The sequence below is a fragment of the Rhamphochromis longiceps genome, linkage group LG6, assembly GCF_057381845.1.
Source record: "Rhamphochromis longiceps isolate RC_006_pf linkage group LG6, R_longiceps_female_GT1.1, whole genome shotgun sequence".
NCBI classification, from domain to species: domain Eukaryota; kingdom Metazoa; phylum Chordata; class Actinopteri; order Cichliformes; family Cichlidae; genus Rhamphochromis; species Rhamphochromis longiceps.
Genome location: NC_140562.1, coordinates 32,242,442 through 32,265,557, shown reverse-complemented (window position 1 = coordinate 32,265,557; position 23,116 = coordinate 32,242,442). Strand labels below are relative to the sequence as shown.

Genomic DNA, 23,116 nt, shown 5'->3' with positions numbered 1-23,116 from the left:
TTTTTGTAGTTTTATAATCATAGTGTACGCTATAATCAGATAAATGAACTTTAAAAAAATCTATTTAAATTAAACTGCTATTTTTGTTTTTGTACAGTAATGAATACAGACTCAATCACCACCTCCATTCACTTCCGAATTAAGTTTAATCTGTGAGCCAGAAAAGCACTCATATCACTGAATCGGTGAAGGATGTAGACGTTTCCATTTTATTTTGAAAGTCTCCTTTACCCGGATATAAGGATTTAATTTCCGGATCACCCACCACATGTAACAGATACGTTGCTAACGCTGAAATATGTGTCTCCCATGAGATGTGAAGTGTGAGCAGCGGCTAATTGGACATTAGATGTGTGACAGCAGGGAAACCGTCCGACTCTTAAATGCACCGACAGCCGTCTGTATTTGTAGACGCTGCTTTTAGCAAGGTTCGCTAAAGTTAGCTTTCATTGGGAATTTAACACAGTGAGCCCAGTTCACATGTACTATTCAAACCACCGTATGCACTCATCTTTTCACTGCGGTATGCGGCCACTTAGGACCGTACACTTAGCGAATATTTTAAATCTACAGGATTTAAAGCTTGTTGTTTGCTAATGAAACTTTCTCTGAAGCGGGTTCTTCATCATGTTTACTCGGTGTGTAAGAAACATCCTGTCTAGAAGTGCATTCACTGTGACGCTGAAGCGGCACAGCTGGAGACGCTGCAGCACATCCCAGACTGAGACTGTGGACCAGGTCACTACGTTATTGCAGCTCTGCGTGGACAGGTTCTTCGTTTCTCCTGGTCACGCTAACGTGGAGCTGTTTCAGCGCGGGCTGTGCTGCAGCTATGGACCTCTGGGCATGGAGCTCAGGAGAAACCTGCTGGACCAGTGGTGGCATTCAGTGACTAGGTCCGGAGCTCAGGTTTTTGGGATTAACACCCTGAGCAGCAGTAGCAGCAGCAGCAGCAGGGAAGCACCTACAGGTGGACAGGGCCAGCTGAGGATTGTTGAATGTGAACAGCTGAAACAGAGACTTGGGCAGAAGCAGCTAAGCAAGGGGCGGCTCGCTGAGGAGGTGCACATGCTCCTGCAGAGGTCCCCAAGTATGAGAACAAACTTACTGCAAGGTAAGTTGCCTCACACACCTGTAATAAATAATGATGATAATAGAGCATAACATACACGTTTTTATTTCTTTACTGAGCGCTAGCATTAAACATGCACAGTAAAGTAATGACACCACAGATGATTTATAAACTACAAGCAAAGTCACCGTGTATACCAACTGTTTCACGTTATTGCTTTTATGATCTTCCATGTATTTCTTTTAATGGTTTATGAATACTTTTGATACTTGTTTGTCCAGTTTGATGCCAACACTGTGGTACTTTTGTTTGAGTAAGGTGAATGGAAACGAGCTGTTCTTGGAATATTATTTTCACACTGTAGTAAACTCAGTAAGCAAGAAAGATGATGGCAAGAGCTGAAATACCATGTTAAGGATACTGCCAGGACTTCAGTGTTGTGTGAAAGTGCTCATCAGCTTCAGAAACTCAGCTAGTAACATTTCTGTTTAACATGTCTCTGTCTTTTACATTGTTGTAAAACTAAAAAATAATTATTTTTTTCAAATTAGTCTTGATGGTTCACGCGTGTTGTTTTGTTTCCAGGTGCCTTGGAGCAGTTTGTCCCCTCGTTAGAGCTGGTGAACAGGAAGCTGCCGTTTGGTCTGGCTGAGACGGGTCTGTGCTTCCAGCCTGCAGAAGGCTCTGGTTGGTGAGGCTTCGTCTGTTGTTTCTTACCTGTGTGAGTGTCTGTGTGGATACACTTATGAAAAATAAAAATTCAAACAAACTTCACTGGGATTTTGTTTCTTTATATTGTTTATCTGAGCTAGACTTTTAATATTAATACAGTATTTCATGAGTTCACATTAACCTTTTTCAGACCTTATGAGGTAAGTATGTCATATTAACACACTGTATATTCTATTTTCTGTCAGCTCAGCTGAGGTCACGCAAACATCTCTAGTGTGGTTTTGCTCTCCTCGCACATCGTCCCAGTGGCTGGACCACTGGACACGACAGAGGCTGAAGTGGTGGAGAAAAGTGAGTCTTTGAGGAGGGAAACATCTCAGACAAATTTAAAACGGTGTGATGCACCAGTGCATAAATGTATTTTCCTGTAAGAACACTTTCCCAGCCTTATAAACTACAAACATTAATAACTCAGCTTTTCTCTTTGTTTCGTCCTGTTTATCCAGTTTGCCCTCTCCCCGTCCGACTTCAGCAGCAATGAAGTCCAGCAGGAGGAGCTCGAACAGGCGGCATCTCGCGGTGTGAGGATCATCTACAACTTCCCGTGGGGTCAGGAGGTCCTGGAGACACTGTGGAGTCGAGGAGATGCCGAGCTGCTGCACATACACAAAGGAGACCGGTCCAAACTGCAGGTCCGTCTGCTTCTTTTAGAGTGTGCTTTAAGTCGGGATCGAGATTCAGTCATGTTCCTAAGCTGCTATTGCAGAGGCTCTGGTTCTCTGACAATGTCTTAAAACAGGAAGTCAAATTGATATCAAAAATTCCCTTAGCTCCCAGCTGATAGAGGCTTTCAGAAATCTCAGTTGAACTAAACGGCTTTAGGAAGAAGAACCACCAGGTCTCATAAGAAACACGGGCAGCTGCTCGTCTGTTGCTGCTTTTCTTCAGTTTAATCACACGCAGTGTCATTTCTCTTACCTGACCTCTTTCAGCATCAAGATGGACGAAGGTCTATTCCTCATGTCGTCTCCGTTACCGCAAACATGGACCGTGGTGCGATGGCGTTTCTGTCCAACTCACTCCAGCAGCTGAAGAGAGAAGAGAGCAAGAAAAAGCTGCACCAGAGAAAGGTGATTGTGCTTAACAGCTCGCTGCACGTGCAGAAAAACTGTCAGCGGGTTTCCTATTTGTGGCATGACTTTTATTTATGAGATTTGTTGCACTGTTGATTTCAGGTGCTGAAGCTGCATCCAGTGTTGGTTCCCATTAAAGTGGCTTTAAATATTGGTAGAGGAGCCACTGTGGAGCTGAGGCAGGTAATGATAACATGAAGTACATGTTGCATGCTTCTTCTTTGTGGAGTTTTTCTGTGCAAATACACATTTTTCACCTTAAAAGGATCTGATTGAATGTGTTCCTTCTGTGGACTTGCATCAAATTGCATTAAAAGTGTTTTAAATATATTTCTTCAGATTTGTGAAGGCCTTCTGCAGGAGTTCCTGGAAGCAAAGATCTCTGTGTGGCCTGGATATCTTGAAACTCTGCCAACATCAATGGAGCAGCTGAATGCCAAGTAAATGCCGTTAAATCAGCACATAATGCAAATTGAATTACGTTACCTTTCTTTAAACTCGTGCCTGTGTGTTTCTGTGTGGATGTAATGCAGATACGATGAGATGGGCGTTCTTTTCACCATCATCATCGGTGAGAACACGTTGGAAAGTGGCCTTCTTCAGGTCCGCAGCAGAGACACAACCATCAAAGAGACCATGCACATCTCGGAGATCAAAAACTTTCTATTCAGATACATTTCTGCAGCTGACAACATCTGAATGCCCCTGCTGTTTTTTCGAACACCTGCCTGAGTTTGCATTCCTTTTAAAAACAAAATTATGGTCAGGGATATGCTTGTGAAACATATTTCCTCAGAGCGGTCCAAAAATAAGAGACTTTTTGGGATAGAGGTGCACATGAACCCACTGTGTGTATACATGTACCCCAAGAGTTTGTATTCTTAACTTTGCTAACTCAGCTCTTACTGATCCTACAGTCTCTTCGCAGTACATTCAAGGCACTGACATGGTTATATCAGGTTTATTTATCTGTGCGTAATTGGTGGCTACATAGTGGTCACGGAGGAGGAAGCTTTTGGATTTGTCTCTACATTTCTATTAAAAGATATGGAATCCCTCTTTAATATTTATATTGTATTGTTTTTTCTGGTTGTTGATGGCAATTTTGATTCTTGTTTCCTGAAGGTTCAAAGACTGTTCACAATAATGGAACAAGCAGTTAAGAAAATAGTCTTACCGTATTAGTAAACTGTAGTTTAGTTCAAATATAAAGTTAAAATACAGCATGATACCACACAGGTACAGAGGACTGAAACTGCTATAATAAAACACAAATAAATTGGTCAGTACATTGGTGACTATCCCTTTATAACCTCTGAATATTATTAATGTTACTTGCTCTGTGGGAGGAAGCTAAAGGCAAAGAGGGGTGGTTTAATTTTATGATGATATAATTTATTCTAATTATAATTAATAGCAGTAGCTGTATTGATAATGATAATAAGAAGAATAAAAGTTTTTTTATTTTTAATTTATTTAGATTGTTTTTGTTTATTTGTTGTTCCGGGGGCGGTGGGGCGTATGAATCGACTGAATCATGAGGCACATCAGCAAAGTCTCGCGAAGTTTGCCCCTTTGCCCCTCCCTGCGCACTCATTGGTCCCTGGCTGCACCTCTGACTGGGCATGTGTGTATGTGTGCCGCTTAGCTGTTAGCGTGAAGCGATGGCCGCAGACAAGCAAAACGACGCTAAAGTTTCCCTAATGGAAGAAAATAAAGAAAACTTACCGGATGGAGGACTCGGACTGGAAAGTATCCTTAAGAACACGACACGTGCTCTTTGACGTTTTCCCTCTGCGAGCATGTTTCACGCTCTTAAGCTAACGTTAGCTTTTAGCTAACTCAGTTGGAAGATAAGCTAGCGGTTATTAGGCTACGTGTCATACTGAAGCAGGCTGTCAGTGGTAAATGGGGATTTTTATGTATTCACAATTTATTTTGGGGGTCTGAGGACATATTTTAAGATTGCTAGCTATTATGTGATGTCATCTTTGAGTTTCATTAGCGGTTACAATAGTTAAAACAGCCTGTCTTGGTGCTTGCATACAATAACTGCTATCAAAACTGAAACGTTCATGCTTGAAAATAAATGGTTAACTGCCCCTCAGAGTAACGTGTGTGATGGTTACATAAGGTTTGTACCTTAACGTTTAATCTCAGTCTTGCAAATCATCAAAGAATCCCAGCAGCAGCACGGCCTCAGGCATGGAGACTACCAGAGATACAGGTGAGCTGGCTCAGGTCATACATTACAGGGTGGAGATTTGTGTGTGGTGCAGCAGTTTTCCCACCCAATGTAAAGACACTGACATGAGACTTCTGTTCACAATGCTGGGCTCAGATTTATGGTTTAATGCAGTTAAATGGAACAGGTGTGGATTAAAGTTAAACTCAAAGCTTTTGATGTCCACCTATCTTCGCCACATTTTCATATTTGCGGAGTTTAAGATATAGTGATAGATAATTTATGTTCTTTGATCTTCCTGCATATTAAGTTTCGTGGTGACTTTTTTTGTCTATGTTGTATTTCATTTATTGTAATGTAGAATTAAAAAAATCCTTGTCTGTTTCCAGGGGCTACTGTTCCCGCAGGCTACGGCGCCTCCGCAAGACTCTTGGCTTCAAGATGGGAAACCGACACAAGTTTGTTGGGAAGAAAGTCACTGTGGAAATGCTTTCTGATAACAGGTTAGACTTAGATAATTTTAACTGGTCATTCACGTGTAGTTAACTGGCTGCTGGTTTGGGAACCTTTACATTAAGGAAATTCCAGTTTGAAACACTTAAACAGATCACTTTGCTTTGATGTGGAACAGTTCAGCGGCTTGATGCTTTCACATAAAAAAACAAACTGTTTATACAGCTATGCCACCTTTTTTCAGGTATCTTCTGCTGGTTTTGATGGAAGCAGAGCGTGCATGGAGCTACGCCATGCAGTTGAAGCAGGAGGCCAATACAGAGCCACGTAAGCGCTTCCACCTGCTGTCACGACTACGTAAGGCTGCAAAACACAGTGAGAAGCTGGAGAAGCTCTGCGAAAGCCCCCGTGTGGACGCCAAAACTAAACTGGAGGCACAGGTACACAGGTCAAATTCATCTTAACTGACCCGTGTAGGTGTGTGGAATAACAAGTGGATGTGCAGCGAGGTCCCAGCCTCAGAGATGAATAACTTTAACTTTTCGATTTGTTGTCTTTCAACTGTAAGATTTGAGAACTTCAAACACTGTTAATTAGAAAAACAGTGCAGAATATTTCATGACGATATTTTATCTACACAGGGACACCAAATATTGATATTTTAATCAATAAAATACTTTTGGAATACTTTGAACAAGAGGGCTGAAAGGTTGGAGGAGGCAGCCTTTCTGCAAACAGTTGCAGTGTGCCTTTGGATTGACTGCAGTTATTCAGGGAAATTGGCAGAGGATTGTGAATAGTTGCTTTCTCTAATCTATAAATGCAGACAGATTGTCAGCGGTCTGAATGACTCTGTGTCAGTGAGCACAACTTGAGGGGACTCAACTAAACTGGCTGCCAGCTGATTGTATTCTGGCTATATTCTTGTAGAAAAGAGGGTCATTTCTGTCTGCGTAGACAACAGATTTCCATGTATGTAACTGCCAACTTGACCCTGTTCCATCGCAGACTGATATCAGTTTCAAAGCAGACTGATTCTGTCTTATGGCAACTTCTACAGCAAACTTTAGTGACAGTGTTGTGTACTTATTTTGCAACAAAAGAAAAAAAATGAGTTTAACTGTAACTTTGGAGACATAATTTGGAGTTGAAAGAAGATGATAAATTGTAGTACTTGCTACTGCAGATATCACAAAAATGTTAAATCACAATAATATATCATGAGTGAAATAATGTGATAATATCATGGAGAGTCTTGGTGATTCCCACCTTTACTGTTGATGAAGTGTGGTGAGGGAATGAACAGAGGAGCTCCTCATCATGTGTTGTGGTGTTATTTCAGGCCTACACTGCATACCTGACTGGAATGGTGGAGTTTGAGCTGCAGGAGTGGAAACAAGCCATGGAGGCTTTCAACAAGTGCAAGTGAGCGTTAACATTACTGCACTCTGTTTTTTGTTTTTTAATTCTTCTTTTAATAATGGGAGGTTTTCTTGTTTGTTTTTCTTTCACTTTTTTTAAACCACTGATAAATACTTTTGTCTTGTCAGGACCATTTATGAGAAGCTGGCCAGTGCCTTCACTGAGGACCTGGCAGTTCTGTACCGCCAGCGTGTAGACGAGATATCGCCCAACATTCGCTACTGCGCTTACAATATTGGTCAGCATTGCTGTAGTCGTTCTTCTCAGTGTCATTGTTGATGCACAACACCGATCCTGAGTTCAGTCCTTCCTCTGCACACTGACAAACACACACTCACTCCCTGGTTGTATTTGATTTTAGGTGATCAGAATGCCATCAATGACCTGATGCAGATGAGGCTGACTGGTGGAGGAGGTGGCATGATGGCTGAGAAACTAGAGGTAAACACGAAGGGGTAAAACTTTTGTTAATCAGTCTGTAATTCATGATTAAACTGCTGGGGGGAGCACATACCAAACAAGAATATTACACAGCTGTGTAATCGTGTACTACATCCAGAAGGGTTTGTTTTGTTTCCCTCAAGGCACTGATTACTCAGGCGCGAACCAAGCAGGCGGCCACTATGAGTGAAGTGGAGTGGCGAGGACGCACGGTGCCTGTGAAGATTGACAAGGCTCGCGTCTTCCTGTTGGGTCTGGCAGACAACGAGGCCGCCATCGCTCAGGTCAGCCTCTCACACATTCCTTCTTTTTTAAGCATATAAACAAACTCAGTGGGAAACGCATGTTGTTGCACCTCCTAATGTTGGTTGTCCTTTCTATGTCTCTTGGGCTGCAAACAATGGAAACAACTGCAGAGACATTGACTCAAAGACAATAAGTGAATAGATTCCTTCTGTAGTACAAATATAATCGTGTTCATCACTGGTCATTACCCCTCCCTAGGGCTGCTCACTTAATCGAATTTTAATCACGATTACGATCTGGGCTTTCAACAATCATTAAAAATGACTGAGCCGATTATTAGCCCCTCCCTCATGCTTTACTCTCCGTGTGGCAAATCAAGCGCACCTCTCTGCATTTCGAACACGTGTCACAACAATTAAGAGCAGCGGTCTCCAACCCTTTTTTGCGCCACGGACCGGTTTATGCCCGACAATGTTTTTATGGACCGGCCTTTAAGGTGTCACGGATAAATACAACAAAATAAAACTAGTACCGGTACCGAAAAAAAGGCTTATTCATAACACACGTGAAAAGACCCAGGAAAACCGAGTAAATGATAAAAACGATAACAAAATAACGCTGAAAACCGATAAAAACCCTGAAAACTATACATTTCACACCTGAGCCTCAACTCTCGCGGCCCGGTACCAAACGACTCACGGACCGGTACCGGTCCGAGGCCCGGGGGTTGGAGACCGCTGATTAAGAGGACCCGAGGGAAGCTCGGAAAGCTCGGAAAGCTAAGCAGAAGTTATTTGGAGAGGAGAGTGACTGCCGTTGGTTGAAAAGAGAGGTAAAAAAAAACTTCAGTGGTGTGGAAATATTATGGGTTCGTGGAGTCAGACGTGGATCAAGTAGACATAGTGTGTAAACTTTGCTACAGTGTCGTAGCTGCACCACAGAGCAACACTGCAAAGTTCACTAAACATAGATGTTTACATTTTTCATTTATTTTTTATATTGCAAACATTTGCACTGTTATCAGTATTTGCACACTATTTTATATTATTTTTGACAATCTTTAAAGTCATTATTCAACACATTGTTATTGTTAAATAAATATCGTCAAATAATCGAGATCTCAATTTCAGTGAAAATAATCGTGATTATCATTTTTGCCATAATCGAGCAGCCCTACCCCTCCTTATGTTTCCTGACTGCCTCATGCAGAGCTACTATCAGAGACTACCCAGTATGTATCACAACACTGATTCTGTGTGCTCATATGACCCATTTAGACTGCTTATAAATGCCAATGTTTTAATGTAATGAATTCAACCTTGTTTCTTATTCTCCGCTGCCACATGCCTTTTATATCCTTAGAAGGCGAGCCTGTTATTTTTGTTTTCACTTCCAAATTCAGGCCCACTTCTATATTTTCATTCTTAAATTGGGCCTTGATTTGAGTTTTAAGCTTATAAGGATTAATTGCATATAGATCAGGTAGTGACAAACATAATTCCTGGGTACAGACACTCCAGTCTTACCTGTTGGACTGACTTGGAAAATGTCTTAAGTGTTTTAACTATATTTTCATAAGTTTGGCAGCTTTTCCATCTGTTTAAGACCTCGTATGTGACCATTCATACTAAAACAACACAATTAAGTGATAGTTAAAGCAATTAAATGACTACTTTCACTATCTATAAGAGAAATAAAAGAAACTATGGTTCTTTTTCAGTGAATTCAGAGTAAAATTAAAATTTCTGTGAATTAACACTTTGTTTTATAACTTTTTGTAATTTTACATATTAATTTTCTGTAATTTAAGCCTAAAGAGTCGTGCTGACAGATTCTTTAATTTACTACAGCGGCATTTCTTTATCATGTACTGAAAACACTTTTTCTTTTATTAAGATGTCTCATTGATTAAATGTGTAGTTCCACTTGTTTACAATGACAGCAAGGGGAGTTTCACTTGTCCGCCTCGCTTAAGATCAAAGTATGTAAACAGATCACAATGTAAAATGAGTTTGACATCCCTGATATAGATGAGCTCGATATCCAAAACCTTTGCATGTTTTCAGTGACTGTCCGGTACAGTAAAAGTAGAGCTGGGCGATATGAGATTTTTTCCATATCACGATATGTTTTTTTCATTTCAGGCGATAACGATATCTATCACGATATAAGCCAAATAACTATATTTGTAAGATTTAAATGTGCCGTTGCTCACAAGTAAAATGTGAAATAATCAGCAGCTTGTTTTTAAATATTTATTTCCCATAATAAGTTCAACAGGGTAGATGTACTTAAGGAACATGAGACTTTTTCAGATAAATAAAGGCAAATATTGCAAACTACACAAAAGGCAGCCGCTAAAGCGTTTAAGTTTCAAAATAGAACAAATGAAACAGACTAAATTGTCAATTCCACTTAGAAACAAAATATTAATTCTAAAAATAAATCTTAGTTTGTTTTACAGAAGAACAGACAAAACTGACTAACTTTTGTCAATATCAAATAAACTGAGAACTAAAAGGAAATTCTCAATCTCTCCTTGTTGTATAGCTGAGCTTTTCAAACAGTTTTAACAGTTACTTTAGTCTGACAAAAGCCGAATGACGAATTAGCGCTTCCAGTCAGAGACTGAGGCTACGTCCACACGTACACGGGTATTTTTGAAAACGGAGATTTTCCGTTTTCGTTTTAAAAAATAATCCCGTCCACACATAAAGGCAGAAATGAAGGAAAACGCTGCTATGAACATGCCAAAGCAGCAGGTGGCGCTAGATTCCTAACCGTGCAGAAATGTTGGCCAATCAGAAGTCTAGAAGCCTCGGTGGGAAAAAGTAAACAAAGCTGGGGCATAGAAGCAGAACCGAGTCGTATGTGTGGAGGGACAGTAACTGTGTGTATATGTAAGTATTTAAACACTGCAGAGAGTAGAATTAACAGTAACAGTATTGTAGAAATTCATTTCACCGAAACAATAACGCGGCGCACAGTGTGACGCATGCACCAGTTTATTGTATTTCCAGACTTGCTTTCGGCACAATTTACAGTGCACGCTACTCTGTTTTTTGTCAGACTTGAAATAGCCGAAATACCTTCACACTACGGAACTTCTATGGCTCTTCCGTTCGACAATCTCTCCGGCATTGGAACCATCATCGGTTTTCTCTTCGGTCACGCTCGGTTGATTTTTCTAGTCGGCACACTCATTTCCTCCATTATGCGCTGGCTGCTTCCCAAACAAACACACGTGCGGCTTGGCACTTGTGCTGTACGTAGCAAGTCACGCAACGTGACGCTGCGGCTGTGATTGGTTCAGTTCTGCGCTACTGAATTTGGATCGGCTGACCTTTTTTTTTTTTTTTTTTTTTTTTTCTTAAGAGGACAAGAGCGGCGAGGTCTATCGCGATAGCTTAATTTCTCTATCGAGTAAAAGTTATATCGCGATACATATCGTTATCGTTCTATTGCCCAGCTCTAAGTAAAAGTGAATATATGAGAGGAAATAAGTAAAAGCATAAAAGTCTCTTCTTAACTAAATAATCTTTCATCCTGCTGGAGGCTGTCGGGTACTCGTCAAGCATTAAAACGGTTTAATAAAACCATAAAACAACCCTGAGAGCACTCAGTGCAGTTCCATAAAATCTCAGTAGGTGGCACTCTGTTCTTGATAGTATCACATGTCCCCTCGCTGTCGCCACAGCTCATTACTTCTGTTTTGTGCCCGAGTACTCAGCACACCCTGCAGACACACCTGTCACACCCATTGCCTCTCAGGTCTCAGGCATGCAGCTGCTCTCATCGCACAACTGCATTCTACGCATTTCACCTCGCACATGAATGCAGGGCTACACCCAGCAGCTCATTTTAGTTTCAGATGGAGCATTTTAGGTCTGACTGTCGCATAAAAGGCGGTTAAAGGTGGCTGTGAGTGACTGTGTGGAGAAGAACTGCAGCGCTGGCAGTTTTTATCACATTTGGCTTTTCTTATTGGTCACAATTAAAGGATTTTTGCATAGTATGCACATTATATTGTGTCACAGCTCTAGCACCTTTAGCTTCACAATGTGCACCTGTTCTTCTGCTTGTGGCCTCAGGGGACAGGAGACACTGTAGGGCCAAATGTCAACCCTAGTTGAAGGGCTGTTTCCTCCTCTAACCAGTGTATCCATCCAGCCCTCCTGCCGAACAGCACAGAATGCTCAACAGGTAGAACTGGCTGTTCTAGGCCTTATTAGGGTGTTGGCACAAGTGTGAAACGCGTAGCAGCATCACCTTTCTGGGTGGGAGAGAGAAGGCTTGTGAACAATCTGTTATCAGGTTTGCCACCACAAGGAATTGTTTTGTAACATTCCTCTACTGTGTTTTCTCAACTTTTCGCAACAACAGAGACACAGTAATGTAATCCACAAAATCTTTTAAATACTTAAAACTGATATTTTTATGAGTGATCAGTCCTTCTGTAATTGTTTTATTGCTCTCACTTTGCTTTTTTCCAGTGTTAGTAAAACCCATCCTGCATCTTTCTGAGACTATCTCAGTTTAACACAGGCCTGTTGTATTAGTGTGGTGATGAAAGACGGCTTAGATGATGAACAATCGTGTCATTCTTAAAGACCTGAACCCTGAAACTATACAGTGTCTTAACTGCTGATGAGTTATGTGCAGGAATGCATCAGCAGCCTGCCGGGCCACATACCTGCGTCTCTCCCCGAGTTTGTCAGTCGCATTCCTGCTTTAACTGTTGCTCTTTGTATCAAAGTACTAAAACTGTTACATGCATCAAATGTTTGCTTGATCGCGTTTTAAATGAGATACGTCTGCACAATCTGGTAGAAACCTTTTATGATCTGATCAAGTTTCAGCCAAATCTCATCAGTCTGGTTAAATGGCTGCTATCGCTGCGTAAATCTGCTTGGAAGTTATTCTACAAAAAGCATAAAAAGGATTTGTGAACATCTCCACTTTCAGTCTGCATGTTAAGAGGCGCGACTGCTTCCTCCCCTTCTCCGCTCTGCCTGTGTGTGCCTAGGATGGCCTCAGAGTATTGAGTGTTCTTTTAGCTGAAAGCAGTCTTTGTAGCTACAAGAAAGCAGAAGAAAAGCAACTGAAAGTGTTTAAGTATGTTCCTAGCTGACCTGTACAGAGAGCTGAATCGAAGTAAGGAGATACATGGAAGCCAAACTGGAGGCTGAAAAACTGCTTCAGTGCGTTCAGTGTGTCGTGTTACTGCTGAACCTGCATTTTTGATAGGTACTCTGTTTTTACTTTCCAGAGTCATCTATTGTACATCATCTCATCTTCAGCATGTGCCATCCTCACACATAGGCTTCACCCCCTGGGTTTTCCTCATTGTTGCCAACTTAGACGTTTAGTTGCATTAAATCTATGATGAAAAAATGTAAAGACCGTGCTGGTACGATCTGAGACGTTTCTCTGCTTAGAATGTGAAACACGCCCGTCTCCCTCCTTCTCTACTATTCAGTAAGTTCTACATTTATTTTTTTTCCTTTATCCTCATCTTTGGATCTGTTTGTGTCATTCAGGCAGCTAATGAGGAAACCAAAGAACATCTGTATGAGACCCTGCTGGCCGAGTGCAGAGACACCATCCAGGCAGTGAAAGAGGAGCTCAAGACTGAGGCGGTAAGATTCAGCAGGATGAAAAGCTGTGATGTTGACAAGAATGAGAGGTGGTGAAGATGTAGCTTGTAAATACCTGAAACTGGGAATACTAGAAGGTTCAACTAAAGAGCTTTTTTTTTTTTTTTTTTTTTTTTTTTTTTTTCCTTTTTGTAAATCTATCAATTTTTTTATCACTGTAGAAACAGCGAGAGAGGAGCTCTGATGGTGACACTGGGAAGGTGTCCAACCTGCAGTACCTGCACAGGTAAAAAAGGAAGAAAAATGTACTTCGATTTTACTCCTGGTTCTGTTAAGTTAGTCAGTCATAGGATTATAGCTGCAGCTAAATGCTTTACCACTTATCTCAGTAAGTCAATAACACTTTGATCATTCCCCTCCTCGTCTCTTCATGCAGACAACACTGTAACACACAGATCTTCAGTTTATTGTGAAATTACAAACACATGCTCACTTTTGGGAGGATGAAATCGGAGAACATTTGGCTGTTTGGAAACATTACTAGCAACTTCTAACATCTTTTGATAGACAGACATGTATAAACCTGTCAGGTCGGGGCATCATTAGGCTGAACACGTGTCGGGTGAGTCTGGTTCAACTTGCAGAGCGCCTGTGAGGCATGTTAATGGTTCCTGACGATGTCTGCAGTTGATTCAGCCGAGGTTTACAGACCTGATGAGTTTAAAGGGATCGCACGCCGTAAGTGAATAATCACTGCTGCTCTTCTCTCCCAGCTACCTGACCTACATTAAGCTGTGTACACTGGTGAAGAGGAATGAGAGCATGGCTCATACTCTGCAGGCCAAACTGAAGGAGCCCGAGGCCGACGAGAACAAGAGGGGGCCCCGTCCACAGGATCTCATCCGCCTGTATGACATCATCCTGCAGGTGAATGTCCTGTTATCAAGTTCTGTCTCTAAGGTGTACAGCCTGATGTTTGTGTTACCATAGTTACATGATGTGCATCTTGTGTTTTTGTTTTGTTTTTTGTTTTTGTTTTGTTTTTTTCCCCCACCACCACCTCCTCCAACTATCCAGAGTCTGGCAGAGCTCTCCACCCTGCAGGGTCTGGAGGATGACCACGCCTTCCAAAAGGAGGTGTCCCTGAAGACCCTGGTCTACAAGGCCTACAGGTCAGTGTTTTTGTGCCTGGTTTTCAACATGTTCTGCATCAAACAATGCAGCTGAAATTCAAACAGTGCAACAAGTGTCGTATTTACAATCGCAAATACACCTGCGTCCTGATGTGAAAAGTATCTCTAAGCTTTGTTCCATTTCACATTTCCATGAAAGCTTCTGCAGTTCATAAACCCACATGTTGTTAATGAGCTGCTTTCTTTGGCCTCCTGCAGGTGTTTCTTTATAGCCCAGTCTTATGTGTTAGTGAAGAAGTGGAGTGAGGCGCTGGTGTTGTATGAAAGGGTGCTGAAATATGCCAAGGAAGTCCAATCTAAGGCCAAGAGCCTCAACAACAGCCTCAAGGTTGGTTTAACATGCAAGCAAACACACACACACCTCAAACATGAGTCATGGCGTTACTCATTGTGGAGGCCTCTTTTCAAAGCCTCATCTTTATCTAGGTTGCCATTTTAGTTATTTACAACACATTATATTTAGACAAATAGATGTTATTAAAAAGCTTTATGGTAAAAAGCTTTATGGATCACAAAGATGCAGATGCCTGCTAATCTGTTCTAAGTAACACTAATAAATTGCTAGATTTTTAGTTAGTATAAGTAACTGTGCAGCAAACCATGTTGTTTGTTAGGGAAATGCAATGAGACCCGAACACACGGTACATCAAAGTTTAACAAAAATATCACTGCGCTACGTTAATTTACATTCATCATGAATTTCTGCAGGATCTCCCCGATGTCCAGGAGCTCATTGCTGAGGTCAACGCTGAAAAATACTCACTTCAAGCTGCTGCCATTTTAGGTGCGAGCCTCGAAGTTGTTAAACAGTTAAACCAGCAGTCGTCTTCTCTGTTGTACAGTCCTGAAGAGATGTGTTTGTGTTTCAGACACCGACGAGATAGTTGAAGTTCCTCAGCAGCTGGTGAAAGACAACACGGTAAGAGGAGGAAGCCTCAGGCTGCTCAACACTACAGCCGTACACAGACACATGGTTCTTGCACGTTTGTGTCTGTACGAATAAAATAAACGAGCTCTGTGGATTAATTACTTATCGGTCATATTACTCCTGAAGAGCCGAGGTGAAGCTTAATTTGTATATTTGCGTCTAACAAACTGCAACATAAAAACTTGAAAAGTGGTTTTGATGATGTCATTTAACGTTTATCTATTTTTGTGATAAAACTTAATTTTTAGGAATTTCAATAACTGGAATAAGTTTGAGTGGATCTGTCACAGTCTGCACTGCAGTAGCTTTAGTTGCATGAGTCAAAGTTCGAAATCTTATCTGTCATGCTGGCCTTGGCCTAACGCAAGCAATTTCTGCTCCTCTCGTGTCAGGCCAGCTTTCTTCTGATTGGTTGCCCATCACAGACACAATATTTGAAGAACAAAGGGCGGGGCTTGTGCTCTAACAGAGCTGAGATTAGGGATATCCTCTTTTTGGAAAATGAGTGTTTGGAGCAGCAAGGGATTATTTGCACATATGCTAATCTCATCATTTTAATTTGTGTCCATGCTTGATGTGATCTGCCATTTTAACATTTATGACAAGAAATGCAGTTTGATGAGGTTGTCATCACTCCATTTTCTGCTGCTTTTTTATTTTATTTCTTCATTTAGCTGAACTTTCTGTTCCCTATGATTCCAGTGCTCTCATCTCCTCACTTCTTTTTCACGCAGCCCCTCTGTGACCACCTGGAGACCTTCCGCTTTGACCCCAGTCTCGTCGGAAAACAGCCCAGTCTGGTCCAGTTCCCACCCGACTTCCAGCCAATCCCCTGCAAGCCTCTGTTCTTTGACCTTGCTCTTAACCATGTGGCCTTCCCACCGCTGGATGACAAGGTGGAACAGAAGGGCAAGGGCGGTCTGACTGGCTACATCAAGGGCATTTTTGGCTTCGGCAGCTAAACCTAAACCCACACTTCAACCTCCATGTGAGAGCCACAGGGCCCAGAGTTTACTGCAACCAGCCAGAATTGGGTCAGCTGTTAGTTAGAATCATTTCAGTTTGTCTTTTATGTTTAATTTTTAGTGCCTATGTGCAGAGGGGTTGGAGTTGGCAGTTCTGAGGAAGACGGAGTCAATATAGTCTTCTCGGAAAGATTAATGAAATGGTAGCACTATGACCCAAGTCCACATCCAGCTTCAGTAATCGTATCAGCCTGCATGGCTTCACAGCATACAGGCTCCCTCCTTAAACTGAGCAATGGAGGTGTTGGCAACTTTTAAGACATTAATATGCCGTGGTTTTGATGAGTGAAGTCAAGCTGTCAATCTCACGGTAAAAGATTACATTTTTTCCCTCCTGTGTTTTAAATGCGCCTTCATATTGTGTTTTTTTTCCTTTTGTAAATGGATTGTTCTGCATTTTTCTTAGCCCTCTAAAAACAAAAAGATATGTTTTGATCTCATCAGCCTCAACATTAATTACAAGACCTATAGCTGACCAAACTGTAATCATCTGTATGATTTCATCTGTCATCACAAACTAAAGTTTGTCCTCTTAATCTTTGCCCCTTGTTGCTTTGACGGCATAAAAATCCTCATAAACACTGTACAGCCACAAGACCTTGTGTTGGGACAAGAAATGTCAGCTTGCTCAGGTGCCTAAGAGTGTACTCGCACTGAGCTGCTCCTCCCAGTGTTCAGTTGTTTTGACCGGTGTGTAACTGTTAGAAGAAAACAGGTGGCCATGGGTCCGTAGCTGAAACGCTGCTTCAACATCTCAGTTATTAACCAATAAATCAGTGGTAAATAAAGAACAAGGTTTCACTGTAAGTGTGCCTGTCTTTAACTTCAAACTCTATAACGTGAACTGTAGCACGTGTCTCTGAGTGGAGAGATGTTTGAATTTGGGTTTAAGGAAAAATTGGAAGAAAATCTTCAGAGCATAACCTCCAGAAACATACTCAGGCCTGAGTGCAGGCACACGAGGACAAGTGTGAGTACACCTTTAGTCCTTTAGTTGTTCCACTTGGTTGTGATTTAGTAGCGGCGAGGATCCGAACATGTACAACATCCAGTTCCTCCTAAGTGCCCTGTGGGTGGGCACCACATCATAACAAACAAAGCTGTCACTGTCAAAGGTGTAGGGCTGTCCCTCATCTGCAGACGTGATGTACTTTTAATAATCGCAAGAAGAAATTTTTCCAGTCTGTGGTTTTCTGTTTTTTCTTCTCTGTCGTCCTATGTCATTGCGCCAAAGCCTCTCGAAACCCAGCCTCTGAATTCAGGAAACTGGGACAGGGCTAGCATGACTAATGACAAAGCTATGAGTCACAGTTTGAAATGATCCTTTCTGAATAAAAGAAGCTGGATTGGCCAGTGTTTTTATTTCTTTGGTAGTTAGAGCCTAAACTCACCAGGCAGTTCATTAGATCCACTAACCAGCTAGAACTAAAGCAGTCACATACAACACACACTGCAGTAAGAGGCCGCTTATTTACAGTCATAATAATGGCGGGATTCCCTCCATGACAGTTGTATTATCCTGCTTTAGTTTTAGCTACTTGGTTTATTTGTACTTTGTTGCATTTTTCTTGCCCTCAAACTTGACGTCCTGTCAAAGGTCCAACTGCTTCAATAGCGTCGTCTCGCTGGAAGTAGAAAGCTCTTTAAAGGTCCCTCTGCTACATGTTTTCAAATGGTACCTGCTTGTTGACGGCAGGTTCAGCTCATGAGACTGTAATCTGTTACTGTAAAGCTTTTAATGGTGTGTATTTATCTACAAAGGACAGTGGCAGACATCAGGACACTGAAGGAGCTGTTAGCAACCTTTCATTCATCGCATTGCCAACACCACACCTCTGTCTGTCATGGGAAGGACTACAAAAATGTTTTCATCACCTTTGACATGTCTGTGGATTTTCTGTTTTACATATTTGTCGGGATGTATTGAAACCCCTGATCTTTATGTGATCTGGTTTGCCTGTGAGACTTGGTGAAACACTAGGAAAGGACAGTTTCAGTCTCACTAACATGTTTAACTTTTTTTTTCTTTTTTTCTTTTTTTTTGTTGCTTAATTTTGTCTTCACCCCCCTCTTCCCTACTCATGTGTTTTTACGCTAAGTAAGATGGATGGGCTGGAACAGTTCCAGCACTTTACCTCGATTAGCCTGGAAAACAAAATAGCTATAATCTGTAGATGCTGGAAACGTTTGTGTGTGTGTGACGAGAGTAATGAAATGAGGAGATTGTATGATTTCATGTAGTTTCCAGCCTGGTAATTAAAGTATATTTGCACCAAATGCTGTTTTTGTCATTCTTCATTCACATTTTTCTTTTTGGCAGTATTTATTTTGATCGGGCATAGTTTGATTGCTAAAGAACTGCTGTTAAACTGACGTGTTCTGAGGACAGTAGGCATGGAGGGGGGTGTGTGTGTGTGTGTGTGTGTGTGTTCAGTTGCTCCTGTGTTAGGGTGTGGGAGTGCATTGGATGCCTGAGCAGGGTGTGAATGTTTAGCTTTACTTTGTTTGTGCACTGAAAAGTGAGAATAATGATATAGGTGTGTTTATTAACCTCGATCTGACATTAGTGGGTTTTGGGGTTTTTTGGGGTGGGGGGGTCTCCCCATCTTCTAACCAAGAATATTCCGTGGTAAAAAGTCCCCCCAACCTACACATGCGCACTGTTACTGTGGTATTTCAGAAATGTGTACTATTTAGAATAGACTGAAAATATTTAAGCCTTTATGGGGTGGAGATGAATGCTTATCTGCAGAACAAAAAGGCTAAAACTGTTGAACAACATTCTGTGTTACTGTGTTACGCATTTTCCTCCAAGAGAGGTCCAGAATTTAGAATAACCATCAAAGTATGAGCAGACAGCTGTGCTGTGTGTAAGGTGAATGAAGAGGCTGGCACACCCTTGCAGTGTCTCTGCCTTTGTTGTTTCTTCTCTGTTCAGCTGTTTGGAATTTACAGGTATACAGATACATAGTTGCTACATTAATGTGGCTCAAAATGAGCTGCAGGATGTGTGTGAACTGCAGGTTTGACATCCGGAGAAACGCCTGACCTTTAATCCCGAAGAATCTTAATGATTGCTTTCCACGAGGTCTTGCATTTGTGGTGCAGACATTTGTCTCCCTGCTCAGGGGGCATTTGTCACTAAAAAACATGAGTGTTTTAAGGGGAGGGGTGCACACCAGCATTTTTCTTGTGTTTTTTGTTTGTTTTGTTTTTTCCCATCTTATACAGGTTTAAGTATATGTTTTCAAAAAACATACAAAATCAATAAAAACTTGAATGTAAAACATAAACACGAGTGTTGTCATGCTCTTCAGGCCGGTGTCCTGCAGGTTTCAGATATCACCCTGGGTAAACACACCTGTATCAAATGATTAGTTCATTGCCAGACAACTTCAAGGCAGGTTGAAGAGGTAATTTAGCCATTTAAATCAGCTGCGTTGGATCAAGGACACGTCTAAAACCTGCAGGACGCCGGCCCTTGAGGCCTGGAGTTCCCCACCCCTGATATAGAGGAAAATGACCCCTGTCTATGCGTCATTTTCAGCAGCTCACTTGAGGTTTAAGATGAAAGTATTGCTACAGTTTGTTACCTGGGTGCAACCACAATATACAATATATGTGAGCAAGTGAAAAAGTATGTTACTCCAGACACGTAGACCCACCCACAGAGAAACGTTGTGTGACTGGACCAATGAGCACAGCGTGCTCTCGCTGTTGCAATGAAAGCTGCTTAGCTACATTTTTTCTCGTGATTTCCAATTGTTGCTATGCAGCAGAGAGACGCCCTGATCTGGAATAACTTCCACGTCTTTAGATGCTGCACACTAAACGTTCCAGTGTATGGGGCAACCTGTAATCAGTAGATTTATGGCATGTACCACTATATGAAAGTGTTATGTAAATTACTTTCTGACCCTTTGGATGTTCCACTGTTGACTGTACACAGTGTCCCTCAGTGTTTGTGGCACAGGTCTGCTCCAAGCTTTGACTCAGGCTTAATAGTGAGGTGTCAGGGTGACATAGCCAAATGAGAACGACTTAATTTCCTTGTTATAAATTCAGGAAAAAAAGGCTCAAGGAAGAAAAAGGAAAAATCAGAAAGGGGAAAAAAAATTGATCTCACTGTGTAAACTATCGTCTCCTGAATATTCTCATTAATTTGGAGCTCTCAGATTGGGAATGCTGTGTTCTTTTTAGTTATGGTAGCAGAGAAATTTCTTGGATATACTAATGCATCAAGTTGCTATTGTCTGGCAGTAGATAGAGTTTTCCAGCATGCAAGACAGAAACCTATAAACGAAATTGTCCCAGCAGATGTCACCTTTAAATAAGTCAGTGCGATTTCTATGAGGTATTTAGTCTCTGTTTATGTTTCCTTCATGGTAGTGTGATTATTCTCCAGCACATTTCTTTCCGGGATAATAAATATATCCTTTATCTCTGATCCTAGGGACTTAACAGGATACAGAGGTAGAGAAATATGGGATAACATAAAGACCATTTGTTCTGCGTCCACTTATCACTCACACATGGAATCACTTCTTTCTTTGATTATTTTACTGCTGCTAATTATTTCTACACACGTCTTCCATGTAAATTTTTAATGTTCTAATACTCAAGTAAAATGTAACTATAATAAAGGAAGGTGTGGTTGAAAGCAATTAGCTGTTACACATATATTTAGAATAATGGATGCTCATATATAACATGAAGCAGGTTATTAGCAATGAGGTCAGCATGTAAACCAAATGCTCAGTTTCAGACAGATATCAGGCCGAGAGGATCATCTCGGGCACACAGCTCTGATGTGAACTCGTCTTTAGGTTTTAAAACAGGTTGTTTTAGAGGTCCAGTTTCAGTCCAGGGATAAGACAAATAATAACATAATAAAATAACAGTCCAAAAATAAAAACATTGAGCTGGAAATGAGGATAACCTTTTAATAATTATCGCACATTTTCTTTTTCACACAGCATGTCCTCATACTGGCTTCCTCCCCTCACCCCAACCAGTCACAGGACATGGCCGCCTCCCTGAGCCTGATTCTGCCAGAGGTTTAAACGTTTTTCCTTGCCACTGTCGCCAAAGCACTTGCTCAAAGAGGGGTCATATGACTGTTGGGGTTTTCTCTGTATTATTATAGGGTTTTTACCTTACAATAAAAGCACCTTGAGCCACTTGTCATTATGACAAAACCAAATTCAATTAATGACAGTCCAAAAAAGAGATTTAATCTACACTGGGAGAAAAAAAAATGTTAAAAATTGTAATTTTAAAAATGCCTTTCAGACCAATCAACAGTGAGCTGTTGTGCCAAAACTCCTCCTGTGCTACATATTTCAGATATTTCAGAGCTGTAACTGTCCTTCTTCAGAAGTAAAAATGTATTTACAATGCAAATTTTACATGCGATTAAAAAAGGAAACAAATTGCAAAGATTACACAAAAATAATATATTCTTTTTAAAAATATGGATAAGTAAATAAAAAATATATTAGATGGGATAAAATGAATAAAAGGGGATAATGCTATATTGATTCTACATTAAATGTAATATTCATTAGCCGTATGCGTCACTTTACACAATGTGGATTACACATATGGCAAAACCTTGAAAATATATGTGTGGTTGTGTGTGTGTTTTGCCATGCTCACAAGGTTTCACCAACATAGGTATCAATAAAGGGGAATCTGGTGCCTCATGGGTTTATTATTAGAATATATGTCGGTTTTAAAAAAAAATTCTTTCAATAGATATTTGATATCAGCGCTGCGCTGAGTTTGTTGGCAGAAACAGTATAACTGTTTAGCCTCAGTTTATTTATAATATGAATTGCTGTATGACTTTATGATGTAGTCCACAAATGTAACAGAAGTGGATCCAAAACTAAGCCCTGAGGGACCCCATATGATACACAAACTTTAAATAAGACAAGAGCAGCTCAGAAAACGTACCTCTAATGGGGGTGAGTTATGTAATCACCTAGGACAGACCAGATCAGACACTTTAGGGCTGTTTGATCCAATATTAACAATCATTAAGAATCACATGTGTAAAATATGGATACATCAGTGCTTTTTCAAATGGCCAGCAGTGGACAACTCCTCTGGTGGAAAAAAGAAATCAACTTATATAGAAACCTTTTAAAAGGGCAGTTCAGCTTCTCTTACAAACGGCTCAGTATCTTGGTCTCTATTTTTAAGGGTTTTGAGGTGTGCAGGACTTTACGGTGATGTTGCAGTGGTCATTTCAATCTTTTATCTACAGTTTATGCAAACAAGACTGTAAGGCCCAATTTCTGTGCTGCTACCTTTAAAACCAGACTGGTATTATTCTGGTATATTATTGGTATTATTCACTGAAGTCTTGAAAGGCCAGAATTATTATTTCTTTTTTGGGGTAAACGTGAAATCGAGTTGCCTAATATTATGTATCCTCTTATACGAATAACCTTGAGAGAAACCTTGTGACAAAACTCACCTATCCCTTTAAGGAATCAGATTTGCAGTTCAATACCATTTTGGGTTTGTAGCACTGGATCATTTTTCAGCTCTATAATTATCCCAAGGGATATAATCTTCACAATGCGTGTGACACACAGAGCCGAGTGAACAGTGCAGGAATGGAGCGTTTCCCTCTGGCTTTCTGAATTATGCATTCCTGCTTTGTTGGTAATTAAAAGACCTGTGCGAGTTTGGAGAGTGTGTCAGGGGCCCAATGAAAGGAAGGGCTGGCCTGAAGAAGG

At 41.0% G+C, this 23,116-nt stretch overlaps 2 protein-coding genes across 2 annotated transcripts; both read left to right on the top strand.

The window, feature by feature from the left end:
* Positions 1-240: 240 nt before the first annotated feature.
* polg2 (polymerase (DNA directed), gamma 2, accessory subunit) lies at positions 241-4,300 on the top strand. Its single transcript, XM_085410262.1, has 8 exons — positions 241-1,114; positions 1,658-1,763; positions 1,990-2,095; positions 2,251-2,436; positions 2,737-2,874; positions 2,980-3,060; positions 3,217-3,317; positions 3,411-4,300. Exons 1-8 carry the CDS (start codon positions 628-630, stop codon positions 3,574-3,576), a joined length of 1,371 nt encoding a protein of 456 aa, XP_085266388.1. The 5' UTR covers positions 241-627; the 3' UTR covers positions 3,577-4,300.
* A 170-nt stretch (positions 4,301-4,470) lies between these two features.
* On the top strand, positions 4,471-18,957 carry srp68 (signal recognition particle 68). Its single transcript, XM_085410261.1, has 16 exons — positions 4,471-4,629; positions 5,038-5,104; positions 5,452-5,565; positions 5,760-5,955; positions 6,858-6,940; positions 7,066-7,175; positions 7,299-7,378; positions 7,522-7,662; positions 13,165-13,263; positions 13,443-13,507; positions 13,995-14,148; positions 14,299-14,393; positions 14,613-14,742; positions 15,123-15,198; positions 15,284-15,333; positions 16,077-18,957. The coding sequence occupies exons 1-16, from the start codon at positions 4,542-4,544 to the stop codon at positions 16,302-16,304; spliced, it is 1,776 nt and encodes a 591-aa protein (XP_085266387.1). The 5' UTR covers positions 4,471-4,541; the 3' UTR covers positions 16,305-18,957.
* The last annotated feature ends 4,159 nt before the right edge of the window (positions 18,958-23,116 follow it).